This window comes from Astatotilapia calliptera, chromosome 20, assembly GCF_964374335.1.
Source record: "Astatotilapia calliptera chromosome 20, fAstCal68.1, whole genome shotgun sequence".
In the NCBI taxonomy this organism is placed as follows: Eukaryota; Metazoa; Chordata; class Actinopteri; order Cichliformes; family Cichlidae; genus Astatotilapia; species Astatotilapia calliptera.
Genome location: NC_137441.1, coordinates 10,836,808 through 10,854,848, shown reverse-complemented (window position 1 = coordinate 10,854,848; position 18,041 = coordinate 10,836,808). Strand labels below are relative to the sequence as shown.

General features: G+C 37.7%; 1 protein-coding gene across 3 annotated transcripts in view; it reads left to right on the top strand.

Moving 5' to 3' along the window:
• LOC145422887 (metabotropic glutamate receptor 4-like) overlaps positions 1-18,041 on the top strand; it is a 200,984-nt gene that overhangs the window by 159,940 nt on the left and 23,003 nt on the right. For all 3 annotated transcript variants that reach the window (XM_080294803.1, XM_080294802.1, XM_080294804.1), the window contains one exon: positions 16,390-16,590. In XM_080294803.1, the coding sequence (XP_080150929.1) occupies positions 16,390-16,590 (201 nt within the window). The remainder of the gene's footprint in view (positions 1-16,389; positions 16,591-18,041) is intronic.

The following is an 18,041-nucleotide window of genomic DNA, read 5'->3' as shown; positions in this document are numbered from 1 at the left end:
TGGCTAGTTCAATCTGCAGTGAGTGACAATGGCAATCACAAAGCTATACCACCAGATGTGCTGAAAATATAATCAATACTAAATCCAGTTGTCCCATTAGAAACAAGCTTTCAGGTCATTAAAATCAGTAGGTTATCCAGGCCTGTTTGCCACAGAAAAGAAGTAGTTTAAATCTGGCACCTTTAATACTTGTAGGCAATCAGTTTCTGAAATAGCTGCCTATATATATATTAAAGGATCTTACATAATCAAACACAAAAAGCCATTACTAAAAAGGCTGACTGTTCTATACAACTGAGATATGTTCAATGCCCATCTATTGAGCCTTGATGACTAAAGACACTCTGTGAGTGATAATTGCAGCTGGGGATAGAAAATGAGGGTTGTGTCTTGTCATTTCCTTTTAAAACAGGCAATATTACATTAACTCCCCTTTACACAGTGATTGGCCAGCTGTGTGACGGCGTGAAATTATCATGGTTTCAGTGTCTCTTACAAGATCATTTTCTTTCTCTCATTACAGAAAAAAATTGTCGTGTTTCTTATTTACAGCAACACTCTAAATGACCTCCAAGAAATTGCAAAACCAAAAAATGTTATTGTCATTTAACCTACAAATCTTCTTAAGATGTACCTGCTTGGAACAACACTGTCCCCTTTTGATAGATCAATACATCATACAAAATAACTGTAAGCATAATACACTTCTTTTTTTTTTTTTTTTTTTTTTTTTTTTTTTGATTGTGATTCTTTATTAGGCTTTTTGGGTTGTTATTTAAGTGACTCGTTAAAGGTGAAGAGACAGGGGGACTGGCCATCCTACCTGTGTCAGGAAAAGAACCCGTGTTAGAGCTGTTCACATTTAATCATTTGTCTGTAACCTAAATTAGTTATTTCAACTTTGTTTTATTAATTTCAACAATGACATACAAAGTTAGCAACAGTTAAGTCCATCTTGATTTCAGAACAGTGGTATGTCCATTATACCCTCTAACCCCCCAACCCAAATTCTCCCCCTACCAGGTCTACAATAGACAAAACACTGCAGAAAACCAGTTTCTGCCCACACACACACACACACACACACCCACACACACACACACACACACACACACAAAAACCCAAAAAATAAATTTAGAAAAGAAAAAGAGAAAAAAAAACCAAAAACAAAAAACAAAAAACAAACAAAAAAAAAAAAAACCAACACCTCAGGACCCATATACATAACAGGCATAACCCCCCAAAAAACAACAACAACCACAACTCCTCCCCCCTCCCCGTAACCAAACAGACAAACAAAAACAAACAAAACAAAAACAGAAAAAACAAATAACAGAGAAAGGACCAAGCAAAACAAAAGGAAAAACAAATAGATAAGGTATAAAAAAAACAAAAAAAACCCAAAAACATTATAATGTAGCTTCGCTCAGTTCACTGCAGACTCAGGAAGTAAAGTAATAGTGTCGACCAGCAAGAGAAATGATTTCCAGATTTTATTAAATTCCCTAATAGAACCTTTTAGAGAGAATCTAAGTTTTTCCAGCTTTAAGTTAAAGAGTACATCTCTCACCCAATGGTCATGAGTTGGGGGGTGGGGAAGCTTCCACTTCAACAGAATAAGCCTCCGGGCCAGTAAAGTGGTAAAGGCTAGGGCCTGTTTGAGGGGACCAGATAAGTTCAAGTCAGGAGGAATGCCAAAAATTGCAGAGAGTGGGTTAGGAAGGACAGTCTGGCCATATGCTTGGCTAAGTGTGTCGAATATATTCCTCCAAAATGCACTTAGTTTCGAACATGACCAAAACATGTGGACATGGTTGGCAGGCGATAGTCCACATCTGCTACAGGCATCACTGATGGTTGGATAGATTTTAGATAATTTTGCGTTTGTATAGTGTACTTTATAGACCACCTTACACTGAATCAAAGCATGACGAGCACAAATTGAAGACGAGTGAATCAATTTCAAAGCACGATCCCACTGCTGTTCTGGCAGGGTTGTCTGAAGCTCCTCCTCCCATCTCAACTTAATATGAGAAATGGATTTGGGGACCAAAGCATCTAGTATTTTATACAAGGCTGATATCAGTCTGTTTTGATGAGGGTTCGTCTGCAGGATGATATCCAGATTTGTTTCTGGAGGCCGATTGGGAAAGTGAGGAAACTGCGTTTTTACAAAATTTCTAGCCTGAAGATAGCGAAAAAAGTTGGAGTTAGGCAAGTCGTATTTGGACGATAGGTCAGCAAAAGATAGAAAGGTGTCCTGACTATACAAGTCCTTAACAGTCCTAAGTCCGTTATCTTTCCAACTACTAAAGGCCGCATCAGTGTTTGAAGGTGCAAAATTAAAATTTTTTGATAAAGGTGTTAGCAAAGACGGTCCAAGTAGCCCGAAGTATTTTCTGAACTGTCGCCAAATAGTTACTGTTTCCTTAGCTATTAGATTATCCCCAACAAGGGTTGGAGAAAAAGGGAGTGGTGAGCTGAGTATTGATGATAATGAGTAACAGCTAGATGCAGTTTCCATTTGTACCCAGGCTGTTACAGGGGGGTCGTTATGAACCCATTGTAAAAGTTTTTGTATGTTAGCTGCCCAATAGTAGTATCTAAAATTGGGCAAACCAAGACCACCATCACTTTTAGAGGACTGAAGAATAGACTTGCAAATTCTAGCTTGTTTCCCTCCCCATATGAAATGTAACAGAATCTTTTCTAACTTGTCAAAAAATGCCTTGGTAAGAAAAATCGGGACATGTTGAAAAAGATACAAGAATTTTGGGAGGACACTCATCCTTATCAGGTTAAGTCTCCCTGCCACTGACAATGGTAGAGAAGTCCAACGGTCACAATCTTTCCCAACATTTTCTAGTAGGGATAGAAAATTCTCCCTCATCATTTTATGTATAGAAGAGGAAATAAAAAACCCCAAATATCTAAATCCGGTTTCTGTCCACTTGAAAGGCACTATTGAGTGGGGAAGAGCTCTGGCCAGGGAATTAAGGGGTTGCAACTCACTTTTTTGATAATTGACCTTATATCCTGACAGTGTACCATATTGGTCCAGTATGTCAAAAAGCACCGGGAATGAGTTTAGAGGGTCAGAAATGTACAGGAGCAAGTCATCTGCATAAAGGGAGAGTTTGTGAGTCACACCGAACCTTGTAATGCCTTTAAATCTATCCTCTGAACGCAGCCATATTGCAAGAGGCTCGATAGCAATGGCGAATAGGAGGGGTGAGAGAGGGCACCCTTGCCTAGTGCCCCTCTCAAGTGGAAAAGGCAAAGACAAGTTGTTGTTAGTACGAATACAGGCGGATGGCGAGGAATATAGTAGCTTAACCCAGAGAATAAAGTCAGCCCCCAAGCCAAACCTATCCATCACCTTATAGAGGAAGCTCCACTCGACGCGGTCGAAAGCTTTCTCCGCGTCAAGAGATACCACAACCTCTGGAATTGAGTTGCACGATGTATGGATAATATTCAAGAGGCGTCTTGAATTGTCATATGAGTGCCTGCCGGCCATAAACCCCGTCTGGTCAAAGGCGATAATTTGTGACAGAGCACGTTGTAGCCTAAGTGCGAGGATTTTAGATAGTATTTTAAAATCAATATTTAAAAGAGAAATTGGTCTGTAACTACTGCACAACAAAGGATCCTTATCCTTTTTCAAAATTAAACAAATAGTAGCTTCGGACAAAGTCTTGGGTAATTGACATTTTGAAAAGGCTTCATTATACATATCTTTCAACAACGGTGCCATAAGATCAGAATTGACTTTATAGTATTCTGCAGAGTAACCGTCAGGGCCCGGCGATTTACCTGTGTTTAAGGATTTAATGGCGTCTTGTACCTCTACTACAGTGATAGGTCCCCCTAATCCTTTCGTCAGATCTCTATCTATTCTTGGAAAATGTATATTTTGGAGAGTTTCTTCTGATAGAGGGGGAGAACTTGAGGTGTACAGATTGGAATAGAAACTTACAAATACTTCATTAATTCCCTCTGGGTCCGATATTATGTCACCAGCAGCAGACTTGACCTTTGGGATTAGCTTAGAGGTTGCTTCGGCACGGGCTTGATAAGCCAGAAGTTTCCCTGCCTTGTCGCCAGATTCAAAAAAGCGTTGCTTAGTCTTAATTAATTGAACCATAGCTGTTGCGGTGGTGGTTAAATTGAGACTGGCTTGAACTTTCACACGTTCTGTATAAAGGTTAGGATCTGGGTTTGATGCATATCTGCCATCTAGATCTTTGATCTTATTCAATAAACTGGACGTGTAAGTTAACTCTTTCTTCTTTAAATTTGACACAAATCCTATAAGCTGGCCTCTCATGTAGGCTTTCGACGTTTCCCATAATACACCTCTTGACACTTCAGTAGAATCGTTCAACTCAAGGAAAAGTGAGAACTGTGATCTCAAAAAATGTGTGTAGTCATCCCTTATCAACAGGCTAGAGTTAAATCTCCAATGTTTAATGGGTCGAGACGGGGTCGCTAATACCACATCAAAAGAAACTGGTGAATGATCTGAAATGGCGATAGCATGATACTGACAATGGGTAATTTTACAGAGAAACCTAATATCAACAAGGAAAAAGTCTATACGTGTATATGTACGGTGGGGATGAGAGAAAAAGGAAAATGCCTTAGTAGTGGGATTCGCATGTCGCCATGGATCCACAATCCCCAGCTGAGTTTTGAAAAATTCTAGGGTTTTAGCAGATTTATTCAGGGAACAGGCCTTAGTTGACGATCTATCCAGCAGAGTGTCCTGAACCAAGTTAAAATCACCTCCAATAATAAGATGATAGTTTTCCAGATTTGGAAGTGAAGAGAAAAGTTTAGCTATAAAAGAGTCGTCATCCCAGTTTGGCCCGTACACGCTAGCCAGTATCACAAGTGAGCCCTGCAAGTTTCCTGACACAAATGTGAAACGGCCATCTGGATCAGCAATAACTTTATGTTGCTCAAACAGAATATTATTACGAATAAGTATGGCTGTCCCTCTGGCCTTGGCGTTAAATTTGGAATGATATATATTGCCGATCCAGTTTCTCTTGAGTCGCCTCACTTCTCTGTTGCAGAGATGTGTCTCTTGAAGAAAAAACACATCTCCTTTAAGCTGCTGTAAATGCGCCATAACTTTGTTAACTTTGGTTGCATTCCCCACCCCTCTCACATTCCAGGAGACAATTCTAAGACCATTGATTGTGCTCGACATACCTTACTATATTCAGACAGGTCTTTGGTTTGACAAGTTGACCGTGGCCAGGGGAAAGCTGGTGTCTGTATTTGAGGTAGTGGACTGATCAAATATGTCCTAGGCATGGTCACTACCTAATTAAATGTGACTTGTTTCCTTAGAAACAAGTTATGAAGAATCAGAATTTATTCAGTAGAATTGGTTATAGGTTATAGAATGGTATAGAACATAGGATATATAGGACTTTGACTACAACAAGGTAAAAAAAAAAAATCAGCAAAAACACTGCCTTAACTTCTAGCAACTAATCAGTGCAGTGCAACCAAAAACTTGTATGAGTGAGGGAAAATGAGAAGGTAATTTGATATAAAACTGGATGCTAAAAAAAGAAGGAGGAAAATTCATTCTAGCACAATCAGATTCTCAGTGGAATCAATGACTCAAGATCTGACATAGAAACAGTCTCATGCTAATGTCAGTTTAATGGTTGTATTCATGTCAGGTGCCATTACCAGGAAAAAGCAGAAAGCTGGGTAATCTCAATACTCTAATGTGCATGAGAAAAATCAAATTCAGAGCCACCAAATTTCAGGACATTAATGATGGTTCTTTATAAATGACGAACTGAAAAGTGTCTGTTATGGCACCAAGATTCAGAATTAGACTCATGTATTACGTAGACACGTCTTATCCTATTTTCATTGCATCAGTTTAACAATAACAATTCAGATTAATGTCTAAAACATTGGTCACCTCATTTAGAAGTATGCTAAACATGTCATATACAGTAAATTGTTCTGGACGAGATGCCTGCGTGGTCACAATTATGCATTCTGTGACTGCTTTCTGCAGAAAAAAGTGACTGTCATCTTGCGTTTTGCAAGCTAAACACAATTCTTTCATTTGGAAAGATAAAGACAGTTTATGCGTTTTTGTAAAGTATGTAACTTTGTTACAGCTGCATTTTTGTATTTCGTTATTTCATCATTGTATTTCATTAGCAGTATAATGCATAACTACCTATTTCTAAAGTGTGTGGTAACAGTAAAGTTCAACAATATAATTTCAGGATTTTCCCTCCCACCAGGCGATGACGGCTTTTGTCTTAATTCCAGGTGATGTAGAACGCAGCAACCTCAAAATGCCACCAAATAACAAAGGAACACATTAAATTAGTAAAACAGAACATGAGCTTGAACATGCAAGTTAAACAGTACCACGGTGACTTATTTATAGTCTCTTAACAACACTGTGTTCTTGGTAAAACAGAGAGATGCTTCAAACAATCCACACTTTCATGAGATTTCTGTATTTATCTGTTGTCATGGTGGCTGCTCTTGAGCTAAATTGCTGCTGCCCCTTTCTTCCTCTGAGTAGCCTCCAAGGTACAGCAAATTTTACGGGCAAGAGTTGCAGTAATTTCACTCAGATTCTTTTGTAAGTACTGTCACTACTACCCATTGTTACTTTTGCAAGAACAATCATTTCCTGTTCCCACTTCAAGAGTTTCTTAGTCACTGGAACACTCAACTGTAACATATCAACATGTGTGAGTTATCAAGAAACATCTTACAACAAACAAAAGGAAATAATTTAACCCTTAAAACCCTGTTGTTCCTGTGACTGCTTTTTATAAATTGGAGCTATGTGATATCACTCAAAAAAGATCTGTGAAAAAATAACCAACCAACCATCAATATGATTAGTTGAGCATGTAATTATCCCATTTGTATGATATCAAAGCATTTAATCACACAATGCAAGTTACTGACAAGTGATTTATGTACCATAACAGCAGGGTAGTAGTAGGTCATCTTCCACAACCAAAGCATTAAAGGATATTTGAGTTAGTGTGCAGGGGAAACAACGGAGAGTGTAGGTATGATTCACATTCTACTGCTGTCCTCATTCCCAGTGTTCTTGTATCTGTTGCCACAAAGGACAAGGTTTATTTTGCAGCTTCAGATCCACATTGTCACCTCCGAGCCACAGGTCATTTTACTGTTACATTCAACAACAAAGCCTTATAGAAAGCTACCTGTAAACAGCCGATAAACTGAGACTATACTGTCCTCCAGTTTCCCCACTGTTTCTGCCATTATCAGTTCCATGTTTGGTGTCACTGATACTTGGAGGTCCCAGAACAGAGCCATACCACCAAATATAAATTACAGCAGATAGAAAAACAATCTGTGCTGACAGAATGCAGTTTAAAATGATGTTGGCAGACAATAGAAAATTTAACCAGCCACAATTCTTGAAAATCTTCAAAACAATATCGCAGAAAGAGGAAAAGCAGCACACACATTTTGCTGCATTTTAGTTTTGTTTTTTTTTACACTCTCCACAAAACTTGAATACGTTTTAGGTCACATTTATCCTCTTTCATAGGGTCCCGTATTTTTATAATCACCAGTTTAAAAAAAAAAAAAAATCTTACTAAAACTTTGGACAGTTTTTTTGGGGGGGGGGTTTTGAGGGGGGGGGGGGGGGGTTGTTTTGCACACAACCATAAAAAGCACCATAATACTCCCAGTTACAGAAACTAATTAGACCCCATAGGAAATCTGAAAGGTTCACATGTGAAATGCTGAATTTGCAGAATTCAACTTTGCCTTCTGAGCTATTCACACTTCACTGTACTTAACAGTATTTCATGCTAGTGAACCGTAAAACATGATCCTGTTTTGCAGAGCAGGATGAACAAGAAATGGCTGTGAAAAAGCATAGACTTGTGAAAGGAGACAAGTCAGTCATAGCAGAGAGACACTGCACAGTATGATACAATTATACTTACCAGTAATGAGCAGGGAAATATGAATCATAATTTCTTTAGGGTGAACAGACACTCTAGTCCTCAAATCTGCCACAAATACTGTTACAAAGCCATGACACAGCACTGTTTCTTTACTTGTCTATTTGCTAAGTCCCTGGGCAAGATACTGAAACCTAAGTTGAACCTGATGCATCCATCAGTGTGAAGAAGACTTGAAGAGTGAAAAGCTCAAATTGAGTAGAAAGGTGCTAAATCAGAACGCTGGAAGCTAAAGTCAGGGAAGCCCAGAGATTGGTCCAGGATGAAAAAGAGGTACAAGATGTCCAAAACTCAGACTCAAGAAACTGCCAAAGCAAGGCTCACAGCTTTGGGCACAAGGCTGAAGAGATATGCCAGAGAAGCTGAGGTCAACAGAATAAATGACCTGTCCTCCAAAAAGCACTCTCAACTACAAGGGAACACTAATACAAGGGCAGAGCTGAAACTGAGCAATATTGGTTGAACATCTGGAATAAAGCAGATGTTCAAGCAGACCACAGCAACCTCCCTCCAGGTCCAACCAGACAAACTAACCAGAGCACTGCCTGGATTTGCTACAAGAAAGCCTATGATTCAATGTCCCACACATGTATATTAGAGTGCTTCAATCCATTCAACAGGAACTGTGAAATAAAACACAGTTGTTGTCTTGTACAACTCCAAGGTACAAGTTACCATCAAGAGTTGAATATACCAAGGTGATGCACTGCCCCCATTGCTGTTCTGCATAGACGTTAACCCCGTAAGTCAGGTCATCGCTAAGAGTGGATACTGATATAGAATTAGGAGTGGAGTCACCATCAGCCACATCCTGCACATGGATGACATCAAGCTGCATTCCAGAAGTGAGATATTGACTCAGCTCACAAGGATCTACAGCAAGGACATCAGGATGTCATTTGGACAGGATATGTGTGGCTGAATGGTTGCAAAGAAAGTGGAGGTGATCTGGACTGAAGGGACGAAGCTACTAGAATGCAGAAGAGCAGATAGACAGGACATCTAAACATATTTGAGTATCCCACAGGCCAGTGGGAACTATGATAAAGATGTACAAAGGTCAGTCACAGCCAAATACTTCCCGAAAGTCTTTGGTACGAATAAGATCCAAGCCATCAATACATACACTCTACCAGTAATCAGATACCCCAGTGGAAGAATAAACTGGCTACAAGAGGAGATGGAGGCCACTGATGTGAAGGCATGAAAACTCCTCACAGTGCATGGATGTCTCTACCTGATATCTAGCAGCAGTTGTCAAGGAGCAGAAAACCGCAGTTGTGATAGATGTGGCAATCCTAATGCACTTCCAAGTCCTAGGAGCTAAAGGAACAACTGTAGCAGTTGCACAAGACCTGAAATAGAGTGTATGTGAATATATACACTTTATGTGTGTGTGTGTGTGTGTGTGTGTGTGTGTGTGTGTGTTTAAACAGTTAAGACATTTTATTCAGCATTTCCACTAATTAATGTTTTCTTAGTGGGCTTTTGGCAAAGATAACAGCTTCTGCAGGTGCACTGCTTCTTCTTGACGTCATTTCAGCACATGTTGAGGGTCACAGTTGGAGTGAGGCAAACTGGCTTGAGTCATTCTATTGCTTTGTATCCCTGCAGACATGAGTCATCAAGGCTAGCAGCCACAAATACATGTCTGCCTGCCTGCCTGCCTGCTCAATTGTCTGAATTCCATTGCTCGATGAAAACATCAAGAACACACAATACAACTAAACAGTGTGTGACAGCTCTTTGATTGTCTTGGGATCATAGGCAAATGTCAAGCTTTGGATTAAAGATCAAGTACAGGAACAAAATTAATTTTTTTCTCTCTGTCGAGAAAATATTGACTAGCTCGGAAACAACCAAAGGGGATATCCCATTTTATAAATCATTTAATTTATCCACATTTTTATACAAATCTGTTATATTGAATTATTGTTTAAAAGAATGATAGGGAGGGAGAACTACAATATCCATTGATTGCAGCTGCGGCAGTGATTTGGTGATTACGACAATGCTTTTTAATTACAACAGGAAATTGGCAGAGGTTTGTAATCCTTCATGGACATTGCCATTTTTCGAGATATAGTCTATATTTTAAGATAAGGAGGGTGGCAATACACTAGATTAGAAAAGAAATGTGATAGCTACTGTTATGATACTTTTTTGTTATATCCAAGATACTAAAAACTGGGTATCTGCGACATGAAAAAACAAAAATGACTGAAAACCAACTAATATTTAGGTTTACTGTCTGTCTTTGGTACATTAACAAATCTGAAAACCCTCAAACTGTCATGGTAGCAATGTTTTAGTTTTTAGTTCATCCAGGTATGAGTTACATCTCAGTTTTTTTGTGCTCCCCTGATGGAAATATGGTGCTGCTATGCTGTACCTCATCAAGGCTACAGAGCAGAACAATAACTACTGTCGCCAGCTGCAGTCCAATATGGTGGCATTGGAGTTGGAGCTAGATCATTTAAAAGAGTGTGTGTGTCTTGTTTTGCACACATGTTCAAGTATGTTTGTGTGCCTATGCCTCACTGCCACTACAAATACTCTTAGTCTGTGAAACACTGCATTTACACAACGTAATAGTACCGAATGATCTCAGCAGCCTATACAGTGACCATAAGTTCCAAGGGAATACATGCCTCAGTCACCCAACACCTATATAGTTAGTAACTATATAAGAAAAAAAGCAAGAAATCCAAGCGTTCTGTGTTGTGTCAAACTTTAGAGTGGGAGCATATGGTTTATATTAAGCCATCAAAATTTGTATACATTCTCATTCTTTCATTTTTCAGCTGTTTTGTGTGTTGTGGGCAGAAATCTGCAAGAAACAAAATGATGGAGAATACAAACAGCCAGTGTGAACATTTTAGATACATTTTAAACCAGATGTAAACAAAAGCGACATAATTAATAACTTGTACTCTAATGTAGCTAAAAGAGTAAAAACAAATGTATCCTATATAGACAGTAATGTAGCACTAAAGCTGCTTGAATTGTAAAGGTTTATATTTACAATATATAGCGGGCAGCACTGTATCCTTACAAGAAAGCACAATAAGTACATTAGTTGGGCAGATATCCCAGCTAATGACTAGCATGATAATGAAAGAAAGCAGATCATAAAATCAGATTTTTGCTTTAGCCTTCACCTGGAATGAAAGAGGACAAACAAAGAAAATTTACCTTTAATCAAAAGAACATTGTGAGCAAGAGCATACAGGATGATCTGGAGCTTTCTTGAGTAATATTCTTTCAGAATTTCAGGGTTTGCCTTTATAGAAACTCCTCAAGCACTGATTAAAGGATACAGTTGCAAGGTTTCATCTTCACTCGCATTAATGCTTGTTTTGCACTGGTGACCTTACTGCTGCACAACTCAACATGCAGTTACTGTTTTCCCCTCAATTTTTTAGTCAGAAAAGCTGCCTAAACCTTAAAAGTAAACATCATAATATTTGTGAAGGAATGGTATCTGTTAAAGTAAGATCAAATATGCTACCTTGTTAAGGATTTCTATATAGATGGAACTAATGAGACATGAGTTCCCCATATATTTTTACCCAGACAGTTCAAACAGTTTTAACCAATAGCAATATGGATAACAATAACATTACTTAGTTTTTTTGTGATAATAATTAATGTGTGAGTATTTGCGCTTTCCAAATTACAAAGAAAGATGTCAGTGAGCCACTCATTGATCTGATAGTGAACTTGGAAGCAATTTCCCCAACAGACATTATATAATATACATTATATTAACCATTTAAATCAGGAATGGGCAATTGATTTTCCAAAGTTGCCACATGAGAAACTGACTGTTTTGGCAGCACCAATAAACTGACCTCAAATTTGCTCAATGTTAACTTTATCTCTTTATAAACTATTGGTAAGGCAATGAAAATGTAAAATAGGCATAGTAAAAATCAACATTTACAAAAATCATTGCAAGACTTAACTTTATACAAAGTGCTGTTGCTGTTTTGTTTGTAGGTTAATTACTTCAGTTCTTTTTTTCCCTGTTCAGTGAGAGTCTGTTTAAACTCAGGTTCAGTGAAGGACAGCGGACAGATGATTGTCACTGTTAGAGACTCTGTATCTGCATTTGTATTTGTTTCATTCCTCAGAATGTTTGTTTATTTCCAAAGAGAAAACAAAAAAACATATTCTGTGCATTTGTCCTTACATAAGGAAAGTTTTCCTCTATGAAAGAAGAATGAAAATCCAACAGCGATCCTGGCTCAAAATGCTCTGCCAGCAGTGACTCTGACTACAGGTCGATGAGATCTTGCAGAACATTACTGGATGCATTATCCACACTGCAAGTGAAGGGAGAGGAAATCATGTGCATTTCACTCTGAACTGTTTTGAAGTCTTCAAATCCCCATGAAATCTCATCAAGAAGGGCTCCTAACGTAAAACAGTACCAGCCGTGGTGATCAGTCAATGGTATGGCTTCTTTCACTGTTGATATGCAAGTAAGAATGTTGCTGCCCAACAGGCTTGACAGAAACAGCAACTTTCTCATGAAAACCTTGCCTAAGCTATACGTTTGATGTGCAGCCCTTGCCTATCAGTTTGGTATTTAACTGCTTCATGAGTGCACATCAGTAACAAATCAGTGATTTACCTTCAATCTGAGAGCTGAGAAATGTCAATGGCTTTCTTCTCACAAAGCTCTTAAATTCCTGCTCTCAGGTTGCATATATTTGTTTTTGGTTTTTTAGCATTTTATTACCTGACAGCTGTATGGTAGCCTATGTCTCCATGCAAGCTGTTTCATAATTACATGGAACAAACTGTCTGTGACACAGTGCTATTACACTGACGAAGTTAGCTATTTTAGTTACATCAATCACATGGTTAAATTTTAGCACTAGCAGAAAACCTGGTGTATAATACAGTACAAACATATCAATTAAACTTCTCATTTTAGTCATTTCTGCTTTAAAAACCATTTGTAGTAACACCTACCATTTTCAGCCTTAGCTTATCCAAGCATGCAACTACTTTCTTGAACTTGCATGCAGAATTTTCTTTTATTGCACACATTATCACAGAGCCAGGAAGGAAAAGTTTAAACTGTCCACTTAGTTTTTCAGCTGAAGTTCCAGATTCCCTTCAGTGTCTTTACATCTAGCTATTTTTCACCTGGAGGGGCACATTCATAAATGCTTGTTTTTTTTCCTCAGCACACTTTTCACAGTTTGCTAAACATTGTCTGATCAGCTCCCCATTAACAATAGCTCAGTATTTTGTGTAATTTTGTTGGAAATCACATAGTTGGTCTTGAGCACTCCATCCCTGGATGTGTAAAACGTGTTGTCCTTGTTGCTTCTGCAGCTTTGCAGGAAAAGGTTTAGATGTCCGTTCCTGCTCTGCATCAATAAAGTTCTTGTTTTTCTCTGTGTGTTCAGTCTCATAATGTTGAATCAAATCCTTAAACACAACCATCTGCTCTCCACAAACTAAGCATATGGCTTTACCTCTCACTTCAGTAAAAAAATACTTAGAAGTCTTTGTTTTGTTTAAAACTCTACATTCTCCATTAATCTCTATTTTTAATGTGATTCCCCCCCCCCCCCCAAAAAAAAAAAAAAAAAATCACAAAAAACTGTAACATATTATAGAAATATTATAGTCAGTCCTCTACAGGAGGTTAATTATCACTGTCATATCACACATTACTATGTGTATATTTTGCACTGAGTGCACACAAAAAAACACCACTCAAACTGCATAAATCACATAAGGCACACATACCATGCCCACACATTTGAAGAGATACATTTTCCAATCCCTTTTTCATTATTTGCAAATCTCCTCTAGAAATGTATGAACAAAGTATGAAAGCACAGAATCAACATGTAAAACATAGCTGCAAGTAGCAATGGTCAGGGTCGACCAAGACTGAACTATTAACATTTACCTCCTTCAAAGAGAAAATATTTTAGCAAGTACTGCAGTTAGGAGACAGTGGAGCAAATCATAAAGACTGTTGATTACAAGTTAGAAAGGTTTTGGAACTTACTTATTACAGCATTACCTATGGGTACAACTTTTAGAGTCTGGGAATTTAAAAACTTTTTTTTTTTTGCACAAGCACCTAGTATTAGAAACAATTACTATAGTGTTCCTACAATATGGCTACTTGGATCCATAATCATAATCTTTAGATTACTTAATTGGTTCTTAAAATATAAGGCATAATAATTATTAATATCTTAAAATAAGAGAACTGTGACTTCTTTGACACTCCTCCTTGGATGTGCTTTAACCACAATTGAAAGAAATGTCACAAAGTATACAAAGTCCTCTCCCTTAATGATTGCGAGCGGATAATTTAAATTCGATTTTTGATGTAATTATTATCAAATGTCAGAGCAAAAACAACTCTTCTGTTATTGTGAAACAGCTTGCAAATGCGCAGCACACACATTTGCAACTCTAATTGATTATTACTTTTTTGCTAATTTTCCACATTGTGTTGTTGTCATTAGCCATTAGTGGGAATTATACTTTGAAGTCTTTTTCGAGAAGAGATTGAAAAACATTTTCTTCTCATGCTGAGCAGAATTCAAAACCAGACGATCTAATTGTTGTAAAAATGCATTAACCTTTCAAAACATAAAGAGACGGGGTGACACAAACCATCTACTGAGCTAATGAAAATGAACCTCAACTAAAGGTTGTCAGGTTTCAGTGTGATTTGAACAAGCTGTCACCACAAAGAAAAATAAAGTGTCACGTTATACGTACTTTCAACAGTCACTTTTCTTTCCTGTCATATTTTCTGAGATTGTTTTGCAATACGCTCTAATTCATGTTCTTTTAAAAGCTGAGCATCTCCTAAAAGATATTTGTCACATTCTGTGCAGGTGAGGACAATTACACTGCACACAATTAATTTCAGGTAGTGTTAAAATTCAGACAGTAATCCTCCTTCAATTGTAGGCAGCAGAAAATTACCAACCATCACAAAGAGAAAAGATGTGCTCAAATGTGTTTCAAATAAACGGCTGGTTAAATTAGTGCACACGAGGTATGTCTATCAACTCTCTTCTTCGGAGCAGCACTAAAATCTATTGGAACAAAATGTGAGACTAACAGACAGAAGTTTAGAGGGTTAGTTTTAGATTTGCAGGTGAATGTAAGACATTTGGCTCCCCTGTTACCCCATAACAAAGACACATACCTCAAGGCAATATAACAGTTATCAACAGGCTTCTTCCATGATATTTGCCTAAAACTTTAATGATAAACAAGCTAATGTGCTGTAAACTCACTTTTTTCTCTCACGATACCTTTAAAGGTTCAAACTCTAAACCTTGCAATTAAACCCCTGTACATTCTGATTGTTGCACACTTCACTTAAAACAGCAACAGTGTCTAACTGCTATTTTTTTATGCTTGACCTACTTTGTAGTACACTGGATGATAAAAAGGATTAAGCTGCTAACTGAAATCTTACTTACAGAGAAGACAACCTTAGTTAAGATTGATATACACCTGTCATAACTAATTGCATTAAAACTAAAGAATGATTAGAACTCTCTTACCATCTCTACCTTTCCTTCCCTGTCACTCAACCACTCTGAACGCATGATTAATGTGCAATAGGTAACATATAATGTTGTGGGGATAAACACTAAGAAAACATATGGATAAACAACTGCAACATACCTTGCCTTATCAAGCAACATAAACTTTTCCTTAGTTTAAAAGATAAAAACTCATTTCAATTAACATCTTTGCATGATGCAAAGTCTATCTAAAGCAGTGCAAAAGGCAAATGAGGTTATACGAGTCTTGTCGAATATTCCTGAGTTGGTCTAATCAGTGATCAACAGGCCGTAAAGAGAAAGGCTTCACAAGAGAGCATTTTGGATTCTGTGGAAAGAGATTCTGTGATTGATGTTTATAAGAGATGTTATACAATTAAGGGTTAACACGCACAATTCAGTGCCAATCTCTTTCAAAATCCATCTAATGGAAAAAAGACTCTTTCACAATTGAGCATTCCGGCTTCTTGAAAGGTTATAATTTGCTTGATTTAAACATTAGCAATCATTCTTATTTTATTTTTTCCACTGATTACCAAGCAGCTCTTTTGTTCTAAATATGATGGTTTTTCATATCAAAGATTCTAGTCATGACTGTCTTTCAAGATTGCAGCAACTCAGCCAGTAAAACACAGCATGGAAACCTAAGTAAAACATATAAATTAAAGTAAGCAGTGAGCATAATCAACTTGTTTTTTTGTTTTTTGTTTAAAAAAAAAATTCATTTATGGAGTTAGTTTTAGGTTTGGATTTAACAAATTCTTATTTTTTATTTTTTTTATCTTGTTATTGTTTTCTTTCAGACCATGAGCGGATCGGAAAAGATTCATCATATGAACAGGAGGGGAAGGTTCAGTTTGTTATAGATGCAGTGTACGCAATGGCTCACGCTCTACATAATATGCACAAAGACCTCTGTCCTGGAAAAGTTGGCCTTTGCTCCAAGATGGACACTATCAATGGCACACTGCTTCTCAAATATATCCGCAGTGTCAACTTTACAGGTATGTATTCCTAATTCTGATAAAGCACATAACCCTAACCCATTTTGCCGTGTGAAAACAAGATGGACATGAAAGTCTGGGAAGTATTTTCAGCTAAAGTATCAAATAAAATGAAATGTCTTTCCTTATAAACAATATTTATCATAGGGATGTGTCAATATATCAGTCAACCATCAAAACAGGACCAGAATACCTTATAGATGTGAGTAGTACACAACTTTTTGGTGCATTTTTGGGTTCACTAGCATATTTGTGCAGAGCCTTTAGTTATATACTATGCAGTGGTCTCAAATTATCAGGCGTCTGAAAGTAAATTATTTCCAGGAAGTACTGAGGCTGAGATCCGTAGGAGGATTGACAATCACCAGCAGAACAGCATGTTTTATCATGGTTGATGATGTGCAGGAACTGCGCTTTGTGAGATTTCCTGCCTTATCATGTAAGCATTGAATTGCCCACACAGGAGATCTGCTGCTTTAAGTACACTTGCTGCTTAAAATTATATGTAAATGAGAGTGGGAAGCACGTTAACATAAGGCACAACAGAAATAGGCATCGGTAGTTTTCCAGTAGTTGTCCAATGTAAAGTGTCACTGGCAAAAACAGGATGCAGTTGTCTCTGAGACAGAAAGAGATATGAGTTGATTACATTTAACGTAGCTTCATGACTATCCCTGAACTGTGACGGTGTATGATTTGAGGGAAATCCTGTTGTGCTTATAAAACTTTATAAAGGTCACAAAAACTGGAATTTTTCAGACTTTAGTAAGCAAATGTCAATACATATTTCGTCGAGTTGTTCTTACTTCTCAACCTGCTGCCTCCATAGTGTAGTGGTTAACATATTCATTTAACAAGTGAAAGGTTGCTGAAGCAGTTCTAGCCAGGAAAACAAATCCTTTCGTCAGGAAGGGAGCAGCTAATAAAGTAGCTTTTTCTCAAACTCAGAAGTTCAGCTTCTCTCTGTCTCTTTATAAAACTGTAATACTTAAACGTAGAGAAATACTGTTTACCACTAGCTGACCCAAGACAAAAAAATGGATTTCATCTGGTTTCAGCATGTGATTAAAACTGCCACTGTTATTTGCATAATTTCACAAAAGCCTGTATAATGACACTATGAAGTAGATCCGACCTTACCGTATTAAAAAAAGGTACATATATACACAGCATGGGCATGAAGATAATCTTGTAGTTTGCAAAGATTGAATAAACAATATATGAAAATTTGAGGTCTACCTTAGGTCAGTGTAAGTAGTTATAACAGCTTGAGTTAATTATATGACAAGAGAAGAGGGCCATGCAATCAAGCAGAATGCAACATGAGTGGTCTGACACAGTCTCCACCTGCTCCACCCTCACAGATAATTATATAGTAATGGACACATTTATTTCTATGACAATTATAGAGTGGGATCTTTTGGTCAGGGATAATCATTCTACAGCTAAGT